This window comes from Prunus avium, chromosome 1 (genome assembly GCF_965620075.1).
Source record: "Prunus avium chromosome 1, drPruAviu1.hap1.1, whole genome shotgun sequence".
Classification (NCBI taxonomy): Eukaryota; Viridiplantae; Streptophyta; class Magnoliopsida; order Rosales; family Rosaceae; genus Prunus; species Prunus avium.
The window spans coordinates 36,311,516-36,336,624 of record NC_142284.1 but is presented as its reverse complement, the minus strand read 5'-3'; the positions used below and the strand labels follow the sequence as shown (position 1 = coordinate 36,336,624).

Below are 25,109 nucleotides of genomic sequence, written 5' to 3'. Positions count from 1 at the left end.
TCAATCCGAGTCGCATTCCTCGCAGGCCTCAAGAACACAAAGTCAACCCTAGCCGCATTCCTCACAAGACTCAGGAGACCACTAGTCAGCCTGAGCTGCATTCCTCGCAGAACTTGGGGGACATGTAGTAAGCCCGAGAACATATATCATCGCTCCACACAGTTCAGGCGTCCCTGAAACTCCTGGGGCATAATCATAAATGACAAAACTATTCCAAGGCAACTGGGGGATACTCCAGTGGTGGGTTTGAAAACCATATTCCGAAACTTATCCTAAAATTTCCCATATTCCACAATCCCTATTTCAAATCTTTTCTCAATTTTCCAAAAACCAATTATCAACTACCTTTGAATTTTAACCACTACCCCTAGAGATTTCATCACTTCCAATAATACATAATCTTCATATATCGGAAATAATATTTAGAAATACCATAAAATACTATAATATAATCTCAAATATCGAAATAATAGAAATACTCACAATTAGCAAACTATATATATATATATATATATATATATATATATATATATATATATATTCCTTCCATAATCATATAAATCCATAGTAGATTGCATGGTAATTTAATCAATGAAAAGTAACAACCTTTAAAGAAAATCCCATATCGAATCAATTCCCAATCTAAACTCATTAAGCAAGGAATTCCATACTAAAAGCACTACGTACTCTTAATAACAAAGGTCCATTGATTTACTAATAATCATAGCCGGGCCTAAGGCTCACTTCCACAACCCACCAAACTAATATTCCAAGCTCGCCCATTCTATAACTTCAATTGTCAATGTAATATCCCAGAATTTCCATAAGATATTATGAAACAATCTCCTAATCTCAACATAATCAGGATAACTCAACTACAGGTTAAGACTCGTTTACATGGTCGTTCTAGTACTTCTCGAGGGGTGACACTGCCTCAGAAGACTCACGGTCAACCGAGGGGTCAAACTGTCCAAACTTGGTCAACCGGGCCCGCTGGGCCCACGACCTCCAATTACCAATCTGAGAGTTCCTATAGGTTCAACACACTTTACTAAACATGCCCTGTAAGTCTGGTTCAAATCAAACAATCGGATTGCTCACGATCGTACGATCGAACGATTATCGTTTAACGCAAACTTTAAGTTATTGAATCGGAACATCCGAGGCTCCGAGGCTCCGATTCACGATCCTAGGAATGTCTAGATCAACATTTATCAAATTAGAGTCGATCCAACGGTCCGAACATATCGAACCCGGATAACGCCTAATATGCGATATCCAATCGATGATCAAGCAATAACCAAATTCATATCCGAGCATACCGTCATGCTCGGGACAACATGAGGAGTATTTTAGGACCCTAAGACTGGCCAAAAATTGAGCCAAGCACCGCCCACACGTGGGTGTCCAAATCAAATTCCGGCGATTGGAAAATCTCCTAACCGCCGGTCAAGACTTATACCTGCATGATCACCACATATAGTGAAGCAACTTTTGTTCTTGGACCTACCTTAAAAAGTCAACGGAAGTGGCCGGAATCAGAGGCCAAAAATCGGCAGATTTTCAATCGTTTATTTACGTCTCAAAATGTAAAAATTTCCCCAAGATTACACAACCAGCAGCTAGAACACATTGAGAGGATTAGAAAGCATACATGAATCGCATGATTTGGTTGCTGGAAGCATTCAAACGAGCTTGAGAAAAATTCACCAAAGACCGGCCAGATTTTGGGCTTTTCCGGCTACTACAACGGCGGGCTGTAGCGGGGAACGGGTGGGGCTGGCAGAGGATGGTGGCCCAGTCATTTTGGTACCGGCCCCTTCAAATTTGGTGGCTTGAAGAGAGAACGGCCGGCCAAAACGTGGCCGGTTGGGTGCTGCCGTCATGAGGGGAGAGAGGTTCTGCGGGGAGAGAGAGAGAGAAAAAAAAAAATTAGGTTAAAAAAAAATCTCATTTCAAAAAAATTACGATTTTGCCACTGGACTATTTTTTATCGTAACTTCTTCGTTACAACTCCGATTTAAGCCCATTACGTGTCTACGAACTCATCTCAACGTGTTCTACGCAAGGGTATAGCTGAAATCCCCTAATTCTTTCCTGAACAAAAAGTCAACTTTTAAACTATTAAAATATTCCTGGAATAAAATTGTCATTTAAATGAATAAATTAATAATTAAATATTAATTTAAGTTCGGGTTATTACATTAATTGCATATTTGTTGTTCGAAAAAAAATTATTAGTTTTTAAATATGGGGCCTTGTATTGTTAAAGATTTGAACTCGTTTTTATTTGGGCCCTTATATTTTTTAACTTAAAAAAAATCATTTTATTTATAGGGTGTAAATAATTATATATAATATATACATATATTAAAAAATTTGGGCCCCCTTGATTCGGGGCCAGAGGTCGTCACCCTCGAGGTCCAAGCCCAGGGCTAGCCCTGCTCACCAACTCCATAAAGAACGAAATCACCAAAACACCAAAAAGAAAACAGCATCCAATCAAAGAACAAACTCGGGAATACACTTCCCAAAGCCAAGGAAACCAACGACCTAAGGATGGAAGGAGGTGGTGCAAGCACTTGAGCAAGTGATCTACACACCTTCCGAAAGGTACATGGAAATTCGTGTTTGGGATTAGTTGCTATAGCCAAATGGGATTGATAGGTCCAATAGGTCAGAAAACTTTCTTGTAACGGGGATAACATTGTTTTGTTATCCTTGACCAATAATGCAATGACACGTGAAAAAGTTATCCCGTTTACGCTATTCAGCGAAAACAGCAAAAAGTGCTATCCCATGAAAGTCTCCTGGATGAGCTAAAAATGGAGGGAGGATTGCAAGTCTAGAGTTTGAGAGTTTGGTGCGGTGCTCTCAAATGTTGCTTATGTAATTCTAGTGGTTAAAATAGTTATTTTTGCACATGCGGTCATGTATTTGAATCTCCTCTTCCAGTGCTTGTGTAATTTTTTTTTGCATATTTTGCTTCAATTACTTACTAACTTAATGCATATTTATCAAAATATGACTGAGAGTTGAGACAAACAAAATTTTCCATTCCCTCCCATTGTGTTCAATTTAATTTTGGAGTGTTTTCTTTGTCTTTTGTAGTAAAATGGAGAATAATAATGGGAAAACAGAGTAGATGATTTGCGTGCATGCCAGCTTTGACAAGAGAGAAGGGTGGGAGAATCCAGACATATCTTTTAAACCATGTCGGAGGAAAAACAATAGACTTGTTGTATAAAACTCTGCACAAATTATTATCAGTTGCAGGACGTCTCACACAAAATAAAGGAAAAAAGAAAAATTGCAGGCGGTCCCATAAGCACTGCACAGTGCATAATTGAATTGAGGGATGATGTATCATCTAAGTACTGATTCCGCAACAGAAGGAGAGACTTCTTTATAACCTGACACTGCTTTATCCAATTCTATAAACTTTTAATAATAATAATAATAATACTTTGTTTTGCTTGCTTTGCTTTAAACAAGTGCATGTTTTTTAGTTTGATTCATTTGGCTTTTGTTTTATTCCCCTGGGTTAAAGCATAGATAGATAGATAGATATGGACAATTATAAAGAGCATTGGGGAATAATATTAATGCAACTTGGAAATCTGTGGTGGTGGTCGGGAATAACCTTAATTGGCCAATAAAATCTGTCTATTTTATATACAAACTGGATTAATATAAAACTTTGATACTCAGATTCGGCATTGAGAGGCTTATCTTTTAAGGGAACAGGGTTCCATTAACATTACCAAGGTCAACCAACTTTCACCAAGCATATTTCTTGGCCTCCATTTCAAATTCTAGAAGGATGATCCGCTGCTGCAGTTCAATTGTTGTGCTGCTAGCACAAGGTTTTTAGAGAAAAACCCACATACAATATCCAAGTTTTGATTCGTTTCGACAGTGCACAGTAGTTTTGCTTTGTAACTGCAGCAGGTCCACTCTGCCACCAAGAAAGAATTACAGAGAGATGTGGTGATTGTAGTAGGCATGTGATGTGAGACTCGTCTTTTAATGGCTACTGTGACAATATTTATATATATATATATATAGAGAGAGAGAGAGAGAGAGAGAGAGAGGTGGGGGTCCATGTCTTGTTGGTTTTAAGTAGTCTCCATCTTCTTCACGAGTCCATGACTTTTTATGTGGTTGATTGATCTGCAACATGTACATGTGTGTGTGTGTGTATAATAGAAGTGTAGAGTGTTCCATTTTATTAGATATAGAATTACTTACAGATGAGTGTGGTTTGTTGGTGTGGGGTGGGGCAATCCAAAGACTTTTGGGGTATGCATGATCTTAGATAGATAGGCATGGATCAATCATTCATGCATGCTCATTGCTCACCACCACCACCTCTTCCTCCTCCTCCTTAAAAGAAGTGAGACTTGACAAAGCCAAAGCAAAGCACTAACACTCTCTTTTTTACTTCATCATGGAATTGGAAAAAGGTGGGAAAAAAGAAAAACAAACTGTGAAAAGCCATCCATTTGATATTTCATCTTCTTCAAAGATAAAAGCTTTCTATATATACGGACCATTGAGTGTATAATCACTACCCCTCGGGAGTTTCTCTCAAACCTACCCTACCCCCCATTGCTTTAAGAGAGAGAGAGATGCAAAGGTTGACCATTGACTCCATCCAAAGCTAGATTCAAATCAGCCCATTACTTTTACCAACTCCATTCAAATACATAAAATCTCAGATCCAACTTACAATTTTGACATGATGGAATGCATGATACTTACAAATTTAGTAGTTAATTCCAGAGCAGGAGGAAGAAGGGTCAAAAAAAGTTATCTTTTTATTAGTTTTGAATGATGAATTATTGACTGATTCACAATCTTAATGATAAAGTCCAACAGCTTCCCGCTGCTTTTGACCTTCGCTACTCGAATTTGATTTGTACTTTATAAAGCTGGATCATCCAAAGTCACTTTTCTGGTTGTCTCTGGGGCCTCTCATTTCAAATCTCCGGTGCCAAATTTAAATCAAAGAATTCTAGTTTGACTATTAAACTGCTAACATGTGACCCTAACAAAAAGTTTAAAAGAGAAAAACAAAGTTGCCAGCAAATTATTAGGTTTTGGTCACCGAAGAAAAGTAACGTTGGACCTGGTTCAAGGTAATTAACGGGCCATACTGGGCCGGTTACACAAATTTGGAAGCTCTGCCCGTGGCATATTGTAATAGGCTTTCTTCTTTTACCCAAAAATCATTAGGGAGCTTCTAATTTTGTCTCAAAAGAAAATTCATGAATCCGCCGATAATTTCACTCGCGTATAACTCAAATTTGACATACTTATATAAGTGAATCTCACTGCTATGAGACATGTGATGGCCAACATGATTAGTAATTCAATTAAAATATCGAAGAATTATAATGATAAATAATTGGAATTGATAAGTTCTACATGACTTTAACAATAATTCCAATGGTGGATCAAAAGATAACACACACCAAAAAAAATACAATAAATACAATAATTGGAATTGATAAGCTCTATGAAACGGATTTTATTTGATATATAGCAGTCGCTTCCTTCACTTCGCTTATTTCTAAGCTTGTGGATCTTGTATTATTGTGGTAACTCGAAATCCTTCAACACACACCAAAAAAAGAAATTAATAAAAAAAAAAAGAGGTTAATTTAAACTAAGATTAATCAATGAATAAACAAGGATGATTGGTAAGTAAATTAGTAATTTCTTTGATTACTTGTTGAATTGGTGCGGTGTACAGTCCCTGCCAACAGATTGTCTGAGACATCCCTGCAGACAAAATCAAAGTTGAAACAATCCTCCTAATGGTTAGATCAAGAAGGAACACATGCCACCTTTTTCTAGACGACTTAACAAAGGGAACCAATGAACTCACAAATGCTTCAGCTGCCCAAATCGAACCAGTTCAAGGACCACAGATGGTAGAGGGCCAGTGAACCTGTTACTGTTTAATTCCCTGAAAAATAAAATAAAAACAAAAGCATGGTTGACTGAGTAAGAAAGAAAATTAACAGATACGAATGCTTCTTATATATGTATATACAACAGTAATCAAGTTGGCTAGAGCAGATGTGTTCCCAACTCTGCAACCGAGTTCAAATATTAAAAATAGAATATCGATTGTATCAAACTTACAGGATTTCCAAAGATGTCAAATTGCCAAAATTTGGAGGAATAGGTCCGCTCAAGCTATTGCTAAAGACCCTCCTGCCAGTAGAATCAATATACAGGCCCCCATATGATCAGAATTCAGAAATACCAACACCAATATTGTTGTTACATTGAGCCAAATAATTCAAACGGTTTGAAGGAATTCAGACAACTCGAGGAAAATTGCATTTTTTAAGGGGAGATATAATATATTTACTTACAAAAACCTCAAGGAATGCAAGTGTCCAAATGATTTTGGAATTATCCCTGTGAAATTGTTCTTGTGGAGGTCCAAGCTGACCAAGTTTCTTAAGTTACCAATTTCATTTGGAATAGATCCAAACAGTTTGTTGCCAAACACATTCCTGCAATGCCATTAATAAATTAATAAATTAATTAATCAATGATTCATTATTCATTATACTCAATCAAGAAGACTAATCTAATATGTAGTTTGAGAGATGAGAGATTAAGGTCTTACAAGTATTGAAGGTTAGTCAAGTTTCCAAGCTCAGGGATAAGAGGTCCTGACAGATTTGCACGCCCAAGGTCCCTTCATATGTGAACAAAGCTAATTAGTAAAATTTGCATGAGCTGGGCATGTTCAATGTTGTTAATTTAAAACCCCTTACACCCTTGTAACGCTGTTTTCGGAATTGCAACTAACGTGGAACCAGGTGCATGGGTTGATCAAAGTTGGGTCCCAGCTCTGAAGGACATTGTTTGGGTCGGTCAACTGGGTTTTCCAGGCATTCAGAATATCACCTGTTCAAAAATTGAGCGATGAAAAACCCAATTATTAAACCAACATAAGATGAATTTGGCTTAGATGCGAGTTAGGTCAGTTAGGCAAGGCAATGAGCCGGTCCCTTGTATCTAAGTTGGAATACCGCTTCCGGTAAATTAGATTAATAACATGAAATTGGGTTGAATTTTCCCATGATCGTGAATGAACATAACAAGACTTCAATTTGCTTGCATACCTTCAGAGTTGCAATCCACTGATGCAATGACTGCTGCTACTGCAAGCAGAAAACCCAGCAAAACTCGACAACCCATCATGCAGAAGAAGAAATCAATCAACTCTATAAACCAAAAGGTCAAACTGCAACTCAAATGGCAGAGTAGGAGGAGCTGGGATTTTATGCAGAAGAGAATATAAGCCAACCAGCATGGACGTTGATATATATATATATAGATGAGGAGAAAAGGCTGACAATGTGCTGCTGTTGTTGTTGGGACTATTAAATTTGTGACCGGCGGAATGCTTCAACATTGAACAAGGTTGACGCCAGAAAAAGTCCAGATTCAACACAACTTGGCCTAGAAAGACCGATATCTATACTGAGTGAGTGAAAGTCAAACAATTCTGTAATATTTTACGTTGTGAGTTTGTAACGTGAAGCCGCCCTTCCACTTCTAGAACAAGCCAATAAAATCATAAACCAATCATAAAAAAATCAGAGAAATTGTGACAAAATGTGGAGTCTGTAGTAAGATTTCATTTTCTATTTGGCCAAATGAAATAACATTTTTTTTTCTTCTAATTTTGGCCAGAATTCAAAGTGTTGACTAAGAAGAAGCCAGAAGGTATATGTCATAAAGGATTTTTTTTTTGGACAAATATATGTCATAAAGGATAACTTTGTTTGAAACCCTTATCTTTTTTGTTTTTTTCTTTTCGGGAGAGCAGAGGTTGCTGTTTATATGCATGCGTGCACACCAGGGAGAGAGAGAGAGAGAGAGAGAGAGAGAGAGAGAGAGAGAGAGGGAGAAACAGAAGAAAGAAATAATATTTGATTTGATGAAATAAAGACTGCAGAATTTATACATTTGCCTTGCAAGGAAAGTAACCAATATTTACAAACAAAAAGATAGGAGAAGCCCCAACTCAACATGGATCTGATCTAACCATCAGGAGCCTCAGTAGCCTTCACAAATCGACCCTTGATTCGCTTCCTAGTATCAGCTCTTGCTTTTCTTGACTCATATCTTATGTGTTTATCATATCTACTCAGAAGAAAAGGGAACAAGTCTATTATATGGTGATGGCAATGACAGGACGGCCTATAGTAAAATAAGAAGACAAAAAGGGCAACATACCTTCGGGTTTTCTTCTTCTCTTTGTAACGCAGCATAGCGTTGCCCCTGTTCTGTGCAAGTAGCTCCATGTCAGCCTTTGTCCCTACCGTTCTCAGACTGTCACCTCTCATCAGAAAAGATTGTTCCATAAAATTGAGATCTGTAGAAGCACCAGAGCCTTTGTCTTCACCAAAAGCTGACCCCAATGACGGCCGCCCAACAGGGATGTTTTTGCTCTCAGATGTTGCTGGCCCCTGACTGGATGCGGGGTTATTGGAGTTGTTCTGCATTTTGGAATTATAAACATCACAATATTCAACTGCCCCCTCACAATTAAAGAACCAAAAATTTGCATACATGAAGAAAAGCATAAGCCCTGCTTACAGATGGTTTAGTGATATTCATGTATGTAAAATGTGTGAATCATTAATCAAAACTCCACTTACATAGACTAACAATCAAAACACCATTTGTTACCAATCTTGACCGTTTTGGTAAAATTTCTACTCGAACTGCATAAAAAAGAGGGATTTAACATATGGCATTTTGTACATTTCTCCAGACTGAAAAAGCGAGGTTCAACAAATCACATACAGGGGTGCTAGTGTATATTGACAACAACTACACACTAGAAAGCTGTCAATATTGATTGAGATACCAAATACTTGAATATGACAAAAGGTCGCATGAGAGGACAGTATGGTACTATTGATGTACATAAAATGCCTCAGGGAACTTTAGAAAAAAAAATGACTGAACAAACAAAGGAATACATAAAGGACTCACATTGAATTTTATATCATCATGTCCAACAGGGCAGTTCATCTGGTACATATCCCTGAACATTTTTGTTTCTGTCAAAGATGTTTCTTTCATAAGTTCACCAAAATTCTTAATCATAAATCCTGAATCGTTTGAACCATATGTGACTTCCAATGGACCTGATTCTTCTTGATCCCTCGACCGTCCTAAATGGAAATCCCATATCTGCAAGCCAGTAGCAAGTTAGCACGATTGTCACAGGTGCACCCAAAACACAATTGAAATCTGTCCGTAGAATTATGAGTAAATTGCCTTGCAGGGGGATCTAAAGCAGATGAAACCTTTAATACTGCAAACAATTCACCCCTGTCAAAGCTAATATATGACTTGCAAATAGTAAACCAAAAAACAAAAGAAAAAAGAAAGGGAACCATGAGGAATGAGAGTTCGCAATTGACATCTCATGAACTTGAAAAAACTAAATCTCTTTTGTCTCGAACATGCTACTCTAAAATTTTCTAGATTTAGTATTAGACAGATGAAGGAATTATAAGAAGAATTGTTCACTACAAAAGGGATGATAGCAGTAAACTAGAACAGAAACTTGTAACTCTTGTTTCCATTGTCTTCAAATAAACAAACAATGGAGATTCGTTATCAATGCGTTTTAACTAAGCTCCGTTTAGCAATTGAAGACAATACCTGACTGCTCTGACCATGGGGGTTGCCATTCCACAACATGTCACCGTCGACAATGCCACGGTTCTCTTCGGGCATCATAAGCAGAGACGTAAAGGGCGCTTGTGGCTGCAACAATGGCTGCGAAGTGGCAGCAGAAGCTACAACCCCATCAACACCTCCATTCCTATTCCCCAGATCAAGCGGTTCAAGACCTTCCACGTTCCCATTTCCATTGTCCTCCTGCCAACCACTCCTTGTCGGCGTCCTCGGCACCACCAAATTCTCTCCACCATCACCACAACCACCGCCACCGCCACCGCCACCGTCCAAGTCCCTCTTAAGCAACTCCACCAGCTGCTTCTGTATCCCCTGCTTCTGCTTCCAGCTAATGCCCCCGCCACTCTCTCTCTTCACCATCAGCTCATCATTCGGGTAAACGACGACGTTCTGGTTATGGTTGGGCACCATCAAGTCCTGCAGGCCCATCCCACTCCAAGAAGAATCCAGGGAGGGCATACCCATATCCCAGTTCTGGAGCTGCGGGTCAGGTCGACCTGGAAGGTTCTTGTCGTGGAGATCGAGGCCCAGCAGGGAGGCGAGCTGGAGCGCGGAGGGGCAGCCGGAGAAGCCCTGGAGAGGGATGCGATCGTGTGCGGCGGAGACAGAGCAGCTACCGTGGGCGTCCCAATCGCACTCCTGACAGAGAACGAGGTTGTCGGTGGAGCAGCGGACGGAGACGGGCTCGGACGCGCAATTATCACAGATCTGAGAGCGCACGTGCTTCCGGGAGAGCAAGTTCGCGGAGTGCACGTGCTGATCGCAGAATAAGCAGAGCTTGGCGGAGTCGGCCTTACAGTAGAGAACCGCCGGCTGATCAGTGCAGAAATCGCAGGGCACGCCCTCCCCGCATCTGGATTTCGGGCTCGCCATGCTAATTTTTCTTCCTTCCTAATCTCTATCGTCTTGAAGCAAACTATATATCTATGGATTCTTCAAATCTGCTTTGCTTGCTGTTTAAGACTGATTTCAAAACACAATTGGTTTTTTTTTTTCGTTGCAGATTTTTCAGAGTAGAAAATTTGTAATGAGCAAGAAATGACAAGGGAGTGTGTTTTTTAATTTCGGCTTTTCGATTGTGATGGTGATTTTTTTTTTATAAATATATTATTTTGCTAAAGTGGAAATGGGAAGTGAAGTGTATGATTGGGAAGACAATCTATCTTTCTATCTTGGGAAGTCGCTGACGAGCTCTATTATTAAAATATTACATTTTTTTTTTGGGTGAACTGTGCACGGGGAGGAACCCCAATCAACACAGCATAAAAGATTTATTTTCCACATCACCATCGTCGACATCTTTTTTCTCAGGCCTGCCATTTTAATTGCTAGCTTCTTAATTTTTTTTATTTATTAATATTAGTTTTTACCCCAACCTTAATTTTAATTGCTAGCTTCTTTTTAATTTTATTTTTCTGCAAGAAATCATGTGTTTGTTGTAAATTGTAATTGATCTGGACGGTGGAGATGGGTCGTGGCACAGTTGGGTTGGTCAGCGACAAAAAGGCAGGATCGCTATTAATACGAATGGGGATGGAAGAGCTCGTGACTACGATGCGGGAAGAACGAGGGCACTTTTAATTTTTTTTTTTTTTCTTTTATATACAATGTGAGATCATAATGACATGTTTAAAAATATTTGATGAAGAATAAAATGTTATATTATAATTCCATTTAATTTATGCTTTTTTTGGTTTTTTCCATTTAACTACTCTTACGTGGTCATTACTGTTAGGGCTACTCACTTTGAACATAATTCCAAGTTCAACATCTACTTTACAATTTAGGTTAGAGTTTAGTTGAATTTGCTTTAATTCTATATCAACCTATTTCATAAGATAAAATCATACATCTTAAGTAGATTAAATTAAATGTTACATTCCATCATCTAAGAATCTTCTCCAATTTTCAATTCTTTCATCTAAACAGAGGTTAACTATAAGCATAAAACCCTACATTGAGTTGGTAGAGCAAATGCCGTATTTGTCTCCATAAGTGAAAAAGTCCAATACCAACATATAGAAGAGAATTAAAATTATATGGTTAAGTCATTTTGAATGAGTATAATTTGAGCAAAAAACTTATCACAAGCAGGGGCGGATCCACAGAGGAGCAAAGGTGGTCAATTGACCCCTGCAACCTCTGAAATCCTCCATTAGAGCGGCCAAAGTTGACCCTCGCAAAGTGTTCGACGAAATGCCCCAAAGAAGAAGCACAGCGCGAGCAGTGCAGATGGAGGAGAAGAAGCACAGAGCGCAGCGCGCGCCTTCTTTTTTTGGTTAGCTCGACGTCAAAACGACGCCGTCCCATTAAACCACAGCCAAAACGCGCGCGCCTTCATATTTGTTTTGTTCGCTGGACGCCAAAACGACGTCGTTCTACTAAAGGCTTTTTTTTTTTTGGTTGTTGTTGGTTTTTTTAAAACCTGGCCAAAATGACTTTGTACAGATTGCCTTATTTTCATTTTCAACATTTAAGTAAATGTCTTTGTCCTTTTACTTTCATTTATTTTTATATTACTCCATTTACTTAAGTTTACAATGTAAATAAGGAAGTACCCCCTATTTGGATTCAAATAAAAATACTAGAAAATCAAATTCCCACCAAATCAAAATATAAAAATTGGTTTTAGTTCAATATGCGATTTGAAATAAAAATGAAGGCTTATTAAGTCAATATATACTTCATATAAAAATCTCATAAAATCAGGCTTTCTTATTTGATATGTAGGAAATGAAAGCCGCCAAAAATTATCTTCAGAAATTGATAATTCTGAAAAAGCATTTTTCATACTTAGCCAAAATTATCTTTGTCCTTCAATACTGACAAAACTGCTGTGGACGAGACAAATTATTTTAGTGCTCATTGTGTTGCTTCGGCAGCAAATGTAGGATTGCATCTGCTAGCGAGGAACCAAGAGTGTGTCTCATTGACTGCTTTAGTCACAACCTTGAAGGCAGAGATTGCTAACTTGCAAGGGAAACTCAAGCAATCGAACCAACATATACAAGCACTAGAGAGGAGAAATCGAGACTATGCTGAGCTGGTGAAGGTCTTACAAACTCGTGTATCAAGAAGAGAAGGATGAGGATTTGAGATGAAGAAGTTGTTGTTGTTATTATTATTATTTTTTTTGGTTTAGTAGAGATGTTTCTGGTTTATTGCAATGTGTATCTATTTTTTGAAGTTGATGCAGTTCTAATGAACATGAGTGTTTTGTATGGTTTTATCTATTAACTATGAATTCGAATATTATCGTTTCATTTCGATGAGTTTATTTTGTATAGAATTTTTTTTACAACCTTTTATACGTTGACCCCCGGAATGAAAATTCCTGGATCCGCCACTGATCACAAGAGTCAAAATCGTAGCGTCGGTAGACCTAGATATGGAAGAAGAGGGAAGATAAAGGAACCCAAGTTTGGATTTTGCTCAGTCAGCCTCACCCATGGATGATACTATTACTAGTGTAATCATACTAGGCTTCTCTATTCGAGTCTCTCCTCCTGGGATAAACAAAGACTAAATAATTGAGCTTAAACATCCTGTTCTTGTTGGACCCCGCTTAATAATTGAGATTAGCAAAACATTGTTGTAATTGTACGACCTATGATAACATGAAAATAAATGATGATGAGGATGCAGTGGGAGATTGCGGCCTTCTCTTGGAGACTCACTTGCCGGTTGTCGTCATCCATGACGTAGTACCCACCGTCCTGGGGATTTTCATTTTGTCTGTAACGTAATATTGTAACTTGGCTATCCAAGTATTTATCTTTTCGTTATTAATTTATAACAAGATAATAATATCGACTACATCTTTTCTGAGCCAAAACGTTCAATTTTTTTTTTTTTTTTCAATTAGTTTTGTACGAGTCTGGAAATTATATTGATTTACAAATTAATGGTTTTAAGTTCGAATTTTAATGACACATTAATATTGTGTATAAGATTTCTTCCTTATGTTCGTGTTCGTGATATATATAAGGCCTCTGTTATAGGATAGTCCAAAAGTCTATTTTTTATTTTATTCTGTATTTTTAACACAAAAATTTAAGCAATAGCATATAATTTTTTTAAATATATCTATATATATAAAGCAAAAGGCAAAGAATGGTGAAACATTCAAAATACTAGAAAATGCCTTTGGTTAATGCAAACATTAAGAATTGAAATTATTAATTAAATGAGGATAATATGGCAAATTCACACTTTTTTATATTTAAAAAAATTAAAATTAAAAGAAAAATCGGATAATGGATCTTATTTTTATGGAACACAACTACCCATTATCTTTTTTTAATTTTAAAATAAATTTAAATTAAAAAAAAAAAGCATCTCGCAGGCGCGGAAGCGCATGCAGAGAGGCTAGTATATATAAGGTAAAAGGCAAAGAATGGTAAAATATTCAAAATACTAGAAAATACCCTTGGTTAATCCAAAAATTAAAATTATTAATTAAATGAGGATAATATGGTAAATTCAAACTTTTTCATATTAAAAAAAAAATTAAAAATTTAAAAAAATCAGATAATGAATCCTATTTTTATGGAACACAACTACCCATTATCTTTTTTAATTCTAAAATAAATTAAAATTTTTTTTAAAAAAAAGCCTCACACAGGCGCGAAAGCACGTGCGAAGAGACTAGTAAATATATGAATTTTCTATTTAAACCCCACACTTCTTTTTGTTCACCTCAATACTTAAATCATATTAAGTTTTAGAAAAATACAAACTCATCTACATCCAATTGTCATATTATTCTTCTCTTTTAAAGACGTAGAATATTAAGGAGCCTACCTCTTTAAAATCTGCATGGAAGCTGATGGAAAGGCTTGTCGATTGTTTGGCTGTAATGATCTTATTCTCTCTTCTCATGTATACTACAAATATTATTTAATTATTTAAGTATTGGGGTGAACAAAGAAAATTGTGGGGTTTAAATAGAAAATCTCTTTTATTTCTTATTTTTTCAGCTTGAGGTGTATTTAAGGGTATTTTAGGAAGATAGTGGGGTTTTCTTAGAAATTGTGAAAATTTAAATTAGAAGTTGGAATGAACTTAAAACATGGGGTGAACAAAGAGAAGTGTGAGATTAAAATAGAAGATCTCTAAATATAAATACGCGAGAAATTGATACTTTTGTGTCGTTGGTCGAAGGAGCCATTGCAACTGCCCTCTGGCACAAATGTTATTGAGTTACCCACCAACACCACCCAGCAGCATGCGAGAGAGGCGGAACTAAGCCACTACTGTGGTGGGCTGTAGCCCAGGAAAGCTTTGAAGAAAAAATATATTTAGTCTATATCTACATGGCCCACTAAATTTGCTGCTTTTAGCTTTGGGTGAATCCTCCAATCAAATTGAGCGAATCGTGCAATTGCTTGGCAGCCTTGGTTTTTTTTTTCCCTCAAAGCAGGTGGCCTTTTGCTTCTTTTTTTTTTTGGCAAAGTCAATAATCGTTTTTTAACCACAAAAAATAAAAAGGAAAGCTTAGACGCTTTTAAAAATGGAATATTAAGCTAATTATATTATTCTTGTGTTTACAACTAATATATATGTGAAATTTAATTATTTATATTTTTTCACTTTGTATTTATGAAGCTTAATCGGTTGATACCAAGAAACAAGAAATTTGAATAGGTACACTTTCAATTATATTGTTGAATATATATTAATTTTGATAATATATATTTTTTGGCAGTATTTAATATGTATTTGTCTTATGAAGTTTATTGAAAATTAGTCAATGGAAAAAAAAAAAAAACAAAAATCATTAGAGTTAAAGTTAAAAATTCTAGTAAAAAAAACACGTTTATTTTCTATACGAAGTCGTACGAGAGAACAAATGTGCAATTGCATGATGAAAAACGAGCTTCCTTTGGTCCATTGCTTTTGCTTGATGTATCACTTTCATCGTAAGTTTGAAGGAAGTTCTTGTATCCCAACACAAAAAAAAACACGTTTATTTTCTGCAAGTGTGGTCTTCGGAGTTGTTTAGATTCAACCCATTGATAAAGATAGGACACTGACAGCAACGCCGTACCACGTGGTCGGGCCTATTGTTGAGCTGACTTCTGTAAATTTTACACCTTTTTCTCAGTGATTTTATTCTTATATGGATCATTTTCGTACTTACTGAATTTTTCCAGTTATTTGTGTAAAAAACCATCATCTTACACACATTTACATTGTTGAAACTCAACCCACTGATCAAGGCACGACACTTTATTTGGTTGGGCCTAATACAAGTTATGCTTGATTCAAGACCCTTGATGGACTTTCTACCGTTTCACAATTTCGGTCCTTTTTATGCATAGCATACGTAATGAGAATAGAAATTATAAAAATTTATGTTGTCATACTGTGAATTTAGATTACAAATACAAATATGTCGCTAAAAAATCTTGGAAAAAATAATAATAATAATATTTTTTTTGGGTCAAAGCAAGAAAACACTACTTATACATACTTAGAAACACTTGTAATAGTAAGACCACCATGTAACCAACCAAATCTATTATACAATGTACACAAGTATGTGAACTATGTAAGCTTGCACATATATCATGTATATACATATAACCACCCCAAGTTTTGAATTTCATACCATTTTTATCCACACTAAGTATGGCAACCATTTAGCAGAAATGGTTAAATTCTATATGAATGCAATATCCATACATATATCAAAATATCTTCATCAAAAATAAATTATAACATCATAAAATGCAGAGAAAAGCAATTTTCCAGTTATACAGCTCTCTCTTCTTCCTTGGGTTATTAGCATCTCTTTCCCAAGGCATCACGTTTGTGACACCTTTTAACAAGTACTTTGTTCGCATGGTTAATAACCTGGACAATAAAAAGCTAGACTTCAAATTTCAATCCGCAGACGAGTCTTGCTTGGGGATGAGTTTGAATTCGAATTTCGTTTGAACATCGAATTAACCACATTTTATTTCTGCAATTTATGGTACTTGGATTACCATGTTGGTTTTCCTGCATTTCTAATCAACAAACAACTTCTAACCCAGTGTGGTGGAGTCCATTGCATATAGAAAGCGCAGGAGTATGGGATCTACTCGTATAACATCCAGTGGGGCAATTGGTTAAGGAAGTATTTTTGAGAGAAGAAAAAACCTCATCAGGGGAAATAATTCTTAATATTAATTAGTATAGCTGTTAAGACTCAAATCAAAGCGCGCAAATGCTTTAAATCTTCACATTGTGCCTTTTATTTGTCTTGTAATATCTTAGAAGGAACTCATTGTGTTGTTTCTTTCTTTCTTGCTTTGTTTGGGGGTTAGGGGTCATCTTGTGCCAAGTTTCATATGTCCTATATATAAAATACCCTTTTCAATTTCTGTTAAGAAGGAAAAATAAGGCTTATATATCAAATCCTTGGATAATCAAGGATAATATTCCGATATTGATCTAAGACTTAAAAAACATGGGTACCACCTACGACTATTTGGGATCACTCCAAAGATGTGGGCCAATCCAATTAACACTCCACGTCGTACAAGAGAACAAAAAAACACTATTTAATGACATATAAGGTCTCTATGTATGCTTAAAAGGAAATGGCAAATGCACTATGTCCATTGAACCATCCTAATGTCATGACACCAAGTATATATGGTGAAACCACATAAGCATATGGTAGGCTTAGCGTATATGGTCACTATACATGCAAGTCGGTTGTGTATGTAGAATTCATTAACTCTATAAATGCACAAAGGATGCATTATATATCCATATACCTATTAAAATCTCTTCATTAAAAAAAAAAAACAGAGAAAATCAATTTTCCAGTTCTATTGTTTTCTCTTCTTGTTATAAACTCTAAGCACAAAGCAATTCAGAAGAAATATCTGAAAAAAATCGTATTGAATTCAAAGCAAGCTGTTGGCTTATATAAGCCTTACAAAAGAGATAAGATTGGAAACAAACAACCCATGTTTTACTGATCCTAATACCGTGGTAATTGATTAAGGAAAAAGTCAGACTCTACCTACATATCCTAAATAATATGATTTATTAACTGAATAAACTTTTGACAATTTCAACTATAACTATAACAACCCCAACAATTCCTCCCCTAAACTGATTGCAGTAATGCTTTCAGTTTAGTCGTGGTACCACACACACACCCATTGATTCGCACAGCTTCAAGAACATATCCAGCTTAAGTGGTTTTGTCATAATGTCTGCAACTTGTTCTTGTGTGACACAATGCTTTAGCTCAACAACTCCATCTCTGGTCAAATCACGCAAGAAATGAAACCTTACATCAATGTGTTTGCTGCGTCCATGCATGACTGGGTTCTTAGATAGCTTAATGGTAGAAATGTTGTCACATAACACAGTAGTACACTTGCCTTGAGAATGACCAAGCTTCTCCAATACTCTCCTCATCCACACCCCTTGACAAGCACAAGAGGCAGCTGCCACAAACTCTGCTTTATTAGTGGACAAGGTAACTACATGCTGTTTTTTAGAGGACCAGGACACAGCTCCTTCACTAAGTAGAAACACATAACCAGAAGTGCTTTTCATGTCATCTACATCTCCTGCATAATCACTGTCTCTATATGCCATCAATTCTCCTTTACCCTCCTTGCGATAAAAGACTCCCAAATCCACAATACCTTTCAAGTATCTTAACACCCTTTTCGCAGCTTGCAAATGCAATTCAGTTGGACTTGCCATGAATCTGCTAATGAGAGACACCACATACATCAAGTCTGGCCTTGTTGCAGTTAGATACATAAGACTTCCGACCAATTGTTTGTACATGGTAGCATTCACCTTGGATCCTTCTTCATCTTTCATTAGTCTAACGCTAGGAACAATGGGATTCTTCACACTATTACTCGTCTCCATCTTAAACCTCTCCAAAACTTCTTTTGCATACTTTCTTTGACTAATATAAATGCCTTCAGGATTTTGTAAAACCTCCACATCGAGAAAATATTTCATCTTTCCCAAATTGGTCATATCAAATTCAAATTTCATAGAAGTCTTGAACTTAACAAACATACTCTCATCGTTACTAGTAAAAATTAGATCATCAACATATAAGCTAACAATCAAAATTTTACCTCCCATCTCCTGTTTTTATGAATAAGGTGTGTTCACAGCTGCACCTCTCAAATCCTTCTTTGATAAAATATGCTTCAATCCGGCTGTACCATGCATGAGGGGCTTATTTAAGGCCATACAACGCCTTCTTCAATTTGTACACCTTATACTCTTCACCTTTCTTCTCATAACCCTGTGGTTGCTCAACAAACACTGCTTCATTTAACTCTCCATGCAAGAAAGCACTTTTGACGTCAAGATGATACACACTCCAACTATTTCGAGCTGCTAAAGCAATCACCATTCGAATCGTATCCCACCTAGCCATAGGTGCAAACACTTCAGTATAATTTATGCCATGCTGCTGTGCATACCCTTTCGCCACCAACCGAGCCTTACACTTGTCAACCTCGCCATTTTCATTGAGTTTAGATTTGAAAACCCACTTTACTCCAATCTTCTTCATTCCTTTAGGCAAGTCTGTCAGCTCCCAAGTCCCATTTCTTTCAATCGCTTCTATCTCCAAGTCCATTGCATCTCTCCATTTGGAACTTTGAACGGCTTCTTCAAAGGTAGTCGAATTTGAATTTAAGGTGAACAAAACCAAATTGTTGTGCTCAACTTCTTCTTCTGGAAATTCTCCCCCACTCACATAATCTTCCATTCAAAACGGTACTCTTTTGTTCCTCCCTTTTGGTGAGCTTTCTTCAGATGTTGGAGAATTTTCTCCAGATGACTCACTTGAAGATAAGCTAACCTCTCCTCCTTCTTCTGCTGCCACCTCTTCTTCAGATTCTTCTTCACTTTGATCGTGTTCACTTCCTTCTTCATTACTATCTACCCACTCGAGGATATCAAGTCTTGCTTTTTCATTACTTCTTCCCCAATCCTAGCACGCATTTTCTTCAAAAAACACATCTCTGCTTACAATTATCTTCTTGGACGCTAGATCATAAAGTCTATATGCTTTAGACTCTTCACTCATCCCCAGCAGCACACACTGAAAACTCTTATCATCCAGCTTCTTTCTCTTACTATCTGTGACACATGAACATGGCCAATGCATCCAAAAACCCGAAAATAATCAGCATTGGGTTTGACACCACTCCAAGCCTCTTAAGGGGTTATATCCTTCACTGCCAATGTAGGACTTCTATTGAGCACATGTGCTGTCCAATTTACTGCTTCTGGCCAGAAATTCTTTGGAACTTGCTTCTCAGATAACATACTTCTAACCATGTTCATGATTGTCCTGTTCTTGCGCTCAGCTACTCCATTTTGTTGGGGAGTGTAGGCCGCAGTGAGCTGCCTGCTAATACCATTAGTTTTGCAAAAGACATTGAACTCGTGAGAGGTGAACTCTCCACCCCTACCTGTGCGCAGACAACGAATAAAAGCTCATGTCTCTTTCTCAACAAGGTTTTTATAATTCTTGAAGATAGTAAAAGCTTCATATTTTTCAGCAAGAAAATATATCCACACCTTACGACTGTAATCATCAATAAAGCTTATGAAATACCTCTTCTTACTATTGGAAACAGGTTTGATGGGTCCGCAGTTGTCAGCATGTACTAACTGCAGTCTTTGTGATGCTCTCCATAAATTCTTCTTTGGAATTGCATCCTTGTGTTGCTTTCCCACCATGCAATCAGTGCATATTTTGGATGGTGCCTTCAATTATGGTAACCCTCTCATTATTTGCTTATTTTGCAATGTTCTCAAACCCTTAAAACTTAGATGCCCATATCTGCAATGTCAAAGGTAAGTATTGTCTTCAAGAATTGTTTGAAAGCAAAAGGGAGCTTTCGGCAACATTTTTGCAAACAATATGAACATCCTGTTTGCAGACATTGTTGTTTGCATAATAAGCCCTTTCTCGGGATGATACACTCTACATTCTCCATGTTGTATCAAAATAGCTACACCTCTTTCTTGTAATTGTCCAGTACTTAATAAGTTATTTTTCAACTTATGTATATAGAAAACATCAGTGAGTACCTGAGTAACTCCAGCAATTTGCAACATAATGTGACCCTTTCCCAACACAGCCATCTTGGAATTATTCCCAAGCTTCACAGATTGCCGGAATTCCTCATCAAGATCCGAGAACCACTCCTTATTCGCACACATGATTGCTACACCCTGAGTCAAGGAACTAGACATCTTCTCTCCTTGATTGATTAAGCTCCACATATGACATCATCAACATTTCTTCTTTCTCCTCAAGCTCAGCATAATTCGCTTCCTTCTCCCATTTAGGACACTCATATTGAAAGTGCCCTAATTGATGACACTTATAACACTCAACTAGAGCTTTGTTGAATGCTTGTCTGCCTCTTCCTCGAAAAGCTCCATGAGCTTGACCGCCTCCTCTTCCACCAATTCTATCATCGGAGGTCACCTTTAATGCCCGCTCATCTCCTCCATGCCCGTTCATCCTCTGCTCATGTACCAGTAAGTTGCTCTGCAAATCATCAATGGTTAAGGTGTCTAAGTTATTAGACTCTTCAACCGAACACACAACATGAACTTTGAGGTCATTGATCTCAAGATCTTTTCAATGATCACCATTGTCTGCATGTTTTCACCATGAATCTTCATCTTGTTTGCTATGATGAGTGTTCGAGCACCTCCTTTCATCTGGAGAACCTCAAACTCCTTCTGAAGAGCTTGGAGCTGTGCTCTTTTAACCCTTGTGGAACCCTAGTACTTCTGCTTCATAGAATCCCAGATGTGCTTGGCAGTGTCTTTGTTGAGTATTGTCTCCATAATGGTTCGATCAATGGCTTGGAACAAATAATTCTTGACCTTCAAGTCTTTCAGCTTCTGGTCTGCAATTGATTTTTATTGTGCTTCAGAAAGCTCCACTGCTTCAGAAAGCTCCACTCTAGTCTCCACCAAACTCCAATACTCCTTTGAACAAAGGAAATTTTCCATAAGCATGGACCAATGATCGTAATGGCCATCAAACTTAGGAATTGCAGGTTGAATGAAATTACTTTTAGCTGCCATACCTCGATTCTCTCTCTTCTCACTCTCTCTTCTTAAGAAACTGCGGTTTCTTCTCTCACAATCAGGCCCCGTGATTGAGCTCTGATACCATATTGTTATAAACTCTAAGCACAAAACAATTCAGAAGAAATATCTGGAAAAAATCGTATTGAATTCAAAGCAAGTTGTTGGCTTATATAAGCCTTACAAAGAGATAAGATTGGAAACAAACAACCCACGTTTTACTGATCCTAATACCATGGTAACTGATTAAGGAAAAAGTCAGACTCTACCTACATATCCTAAATAATAGGATTTCTTAACTAAATAAACTTTTGACAATTTTAACTATAACTCTAACAACCCCAACACTTCCTCCTTGGGTTAGCATCTACTGCCCAACGGGACACGTCTGTCATACCTGTGAAGAAGTTCTTTGTACGCATTGTTAACAATATGGACGCTAAAAAGCTGGACTTCAAATACAAATCACAAGAAGATGTTATTGCGCATAGCCTTGTTGCTCGTGGGGATGAGTTTGAACTTGAATTTCGTCTCGATGTCTAATTAAGCACATATTTATTTTGATCAAATCCATGGGAGGCTGCTTCCATTTGTTGTTCTTCACATGCTGCACACTAGAGGAAGAGCTGAAATTAAGTTTCCAATAGTCCATACCCATTTGACCGGTAACATGTAGGACTCTCGCAGGATGTGGGGAAACGTCTTGGAAAACACATTTGTTACAAGCGTCCCAAATTTGTCAGCAAATCAATAAGGCTTTAGTAAGAGTGTCCATGCCATCACGAGTGGATTTACTAGAGCGGGTAGATAACCGAGAAACACCATCAAAATCCTGCGGGATAGATATTGGGAGGAGTGAGGTACATCTCCGAATGCTTACAGCAAAAAGGCACTTGAAAAATAGATGGTTGATAATTTCACTTTGACGGGGTTAACATGAAGAAGAAATATGTGCAAATGACTTCTCACTTGGAGTCTCCTTCTGATAAATAACCAAGAAAAAAGCTTCACCTTAGGAGGCATGGTGATCCTCCACATTTTCTTCAGGAGATCTACTTTAGGGTGGATAATCTCATCCTGCAATTGGACATAGTGAACACTTTTAATAGTAAAGTTGCCATTGAGGCTAGGCCCCTAAATCAATTGATCATGCAATGGGGAAATGAGGAGGGGGATAGTAAGAATTCTCTCACAAATATCTTCATCAACGACTTCCAGCAGTTTATCTCTATTCCAAATCTGATTTAGGATAAAATTTGAAACTAGAACATTATGATCAATATAATTCCTTTGCACATAAGAAAACAACTCAATAAGGGGGAAAGGGAAAACCTAATGGGCATTCCAGAAAGAAATAGAAAGACCATTACCCAAACGAGCATCTAAGATAGCTTTCCACGCAAGAGAATGTGAAACTTTCTTTTTGACTGAAAGAAAACAATCTTTAAAAAAAATATTTTTTAGTTACAATTTGGGACCACCAATTAGAATTGTCAGTTAAGCAAATCTAATTAAGCTTAGCCAGAGCAACCTTATTAAAATGAGCAGCAAAACAAACTTTAAGACCTCCCATAGGCTTAGGAAGGCAAATGTATTTCCATGAAACTGGGGGGATTTTATTCCCATTACCCCAGAAAAAACGCATGTTGTAGTTATTCATTGCCTTACTAACTTCCTTTGACAATTTAAAACAAGCAGGAGTGTGATTGGGGATCCCAGAAAACTTGCCTGAATTAAAGTGAGTCTACCAGCTCTAGACAATGTTTGAGCCTTCCAACCAGCAAACTTGTTGTGGATTCTTTCAATCATGAGTTTAGCGCTATCCAGGTCTTTTCAAAAAACAATGTTATGAATGCCTAGATACCGTCCTAATGTAGTTTTATGTTGAATTTGTAGGAGGTTAGAAAGTAATTCTAGCTCTATTGTGAACATTAGCAGAGAAAATCACCGTGAATTTGTGTAAATTGATTTTTTGCCCACAAATTTTAGAGAAATTTTCAAGAAGATTGCTAATGTTATTAGCAGCCTTCGAAGTAGATCTCGCAAATAGAAAACAAACATCTGCAAAAACAAGGTTAGAGATTCGAAAACCACCAGGCGAAGAAAGAAGACCCACATGTGTCTTGGAAGACATTGCCATAGGATCAAAGTGTCTAATAAAGAGTTCCATACATAAGATAAAAATGTAAGGAGATAAAGGACCCCCTTGCCTTATACCACAAGAAGCCTTAAAATGACCGTGAGAAGTACCATTAATCATAATTGAGAATGAAGTGCTAGTAATGCAATTCATAATTCTGTCACACCAAGCATTAATGAAACCATAATGACTAAGGCAACATCTAATATAACCCTTATCAAGCAGGTCTAAGCCTTTCTAAATCAGGCTTAATAGCCATAGCTCCTCGAGAGCCCTTCTTTCTCTTAAAGTCATGAAAAAACTCATGGGCAATGAGAATGTTGTCAAAGATAGATCTACGTGGAGCAAAGGCTCCTTGATTCTTATAACTACATTTTGTGAGTATAGGTCTCAACCTATTGGTTAGGATTTTTATAATTAGTTTGTAAGAAACATTACATAAACTAATAGGATGAAATTGATCAATAGACTCAGGAGCATTGACCTTAGGAATCAAAGCTAAATTTGTATGGTTCACATCCCGCAGAGAGACGTTATTGATCAAGAACTCATTAACTAAAATCTTCAAGAACGACTTGCTTTTATCCCAGAATTTATGGTAAAAGATAGCCTGTAAACCATCTAGACTAGGGGCTTTTAGAGCTCCAATGCCCCTAATAACTAGATCAAGCTCCACATCAAAGATATGAGCTAAGAGGTTAGAATTATCCTCCAGAGAAACACAAGGCTCAATAATTTTAACAAAGTTCATAACAAGACTTTGGTTAGGAGTGGACTCAATAGTTAACCTATGTTTAAAGGAACGAATAAAGGTAGGAGGAATGTCATCTCCTTCCACCCAAACCCTACTAGAATCCATAATTCTCAAGATTTGGTTTCTTTTCCAACGTATAAGAGCTTAAGTATGGACTTTGTTGGGGTCTTTTTCCATTGGAAGGCTTGTCCGGGCTTATTGATTCTTAGACCGCCATGGAGTGTTGAATCAAGCCTTCGTTGCCCCTTTTTCTGAGTTAGCGAGAACTAGGCCCAAAGCATCCCGAAGAAGAAGCAAGTCCTAGGGGAGTACTTTGTTGTTCTTCCAGCAGCTGCGTGTTTTGTGTTGATGTTTTCGGCA

General features: G+C 37.3%; 2 protein-coding genes and 1 pseudogene across 2 annotated transcripts; all 3 read right to left on the bottom strand.

Annotated features, from left to right (window-relative positions):
* Window positions 1–5,391: 5,391 nt before the first annotated feature.
* Window positions 5,392–7,857, bottom strand: LOC110745108 (leucine-rich repeat protein 1-like). Its single transcript, XM_021945189.2, has 8 exons — window positions 7,152–7,857; window positions 6,801–6,933; window positions 6,650–6,721; window positions 6,390–6,533; window positions 6,154–6,225; window positions 5,894–5,974; window positions 5,735–5,787; window positions 5,392–5,616 (listed from the first exon to the last, which is right to left on the bottom strand). Exons 1-8 carry the CDS (start codon window positions 7,228–7,230, stop codon window positions 5,576–5,578), a joined length of 675 nt encoding a protein of 224 aa, XP_021800881.1. The 5' UTR covers window positions 7,231–7,857; the 3' UTR covers window positions 5,392–5,575.
* Window positions 7,858–7,950: 93 nt separating this feature from the next.
* On the bottom strand, window positions 7,951–10,869 carry BBX13 (B-box type zinc finger protein with CCT domain-containing protein). Its single transcript, XM_021945186.2, has 4 exons — window positions 9,715–10,869; window positions 9,037–9,237; window positions 8,272–8,534; window positions 7,951–8,178 (listed from the first exon to the last, which is right to left on the bottom strand). The coding sequence occupies exons 1-4, from the start codon at window positions 10,621–10,623 to the stop codon at window positions 8,076–8,078; spliced, it is 1,476 nt and encodes a 491-aa protein (XP_021800878.2). The 5' UTR covers window positions 10,624–10,869; the 3' UTR covers window positions 7,951–8,075.
* A 7,011-nt stretch (window positions 10,870–17,880) lies between these two features.
* On the bottom strand, window positions 17,881–18,642 carry LOC148297746 (secreted RxLR effector protein 161 pseudogene; annotated as a pseudogene).
* Between the last annotated feature and the right edge of the window lie 6,467 nt (window positions 18,643–25,109).

Excerpts from the sequence above, each read along its gene's own strand:
- BBX13 (XM_021945186.2), bottom strand. The coding sequence starts at position 10,623 with ATGGCGAGCCCGAAATCCAGATGCGGGGAGGGCGTGCCCTGCGATTTC. Across the intron at positions 9,238-9,714 it reads CCCATGGTCAGAGCAGTCAG|ATATGGGATTTCCATTTAGG; the intron begins GTATTGTCTTCA and ends ACTGGCTTGCAG. Across the intron at positions 8,179-8,271 it reads GAGAAGAAGAAAACCCGAAG|ATATGATAAACACATAAGAT; the intron begins GTATGTTGCCCT and ends TCTTCTGAGTAG.
- LOC110745108 (XM_021945189.2), bottom strand. The coding sequence starts at position 7,230 with ATGATGGGTTGTCGAGTTTTGCTGGGTTTTCTGCTTGCAGTAGCAGCA. Across the intron at positions 6,722-6,800 it reads GAAAACAGCGTTACAAGGGT|GGACCTTGGGCGTGCAAATC; the intron begins GTAAGGGGTTTT and ends TCACATATGAAG. Across the intron at positions 6,534-6,649 it reads TTGACTAACCTTCAATACTT|GAATGTGTTTGGCAACAAAC; the intron begins GTAAGACCTTAA and ends ATGGCATTGCAG.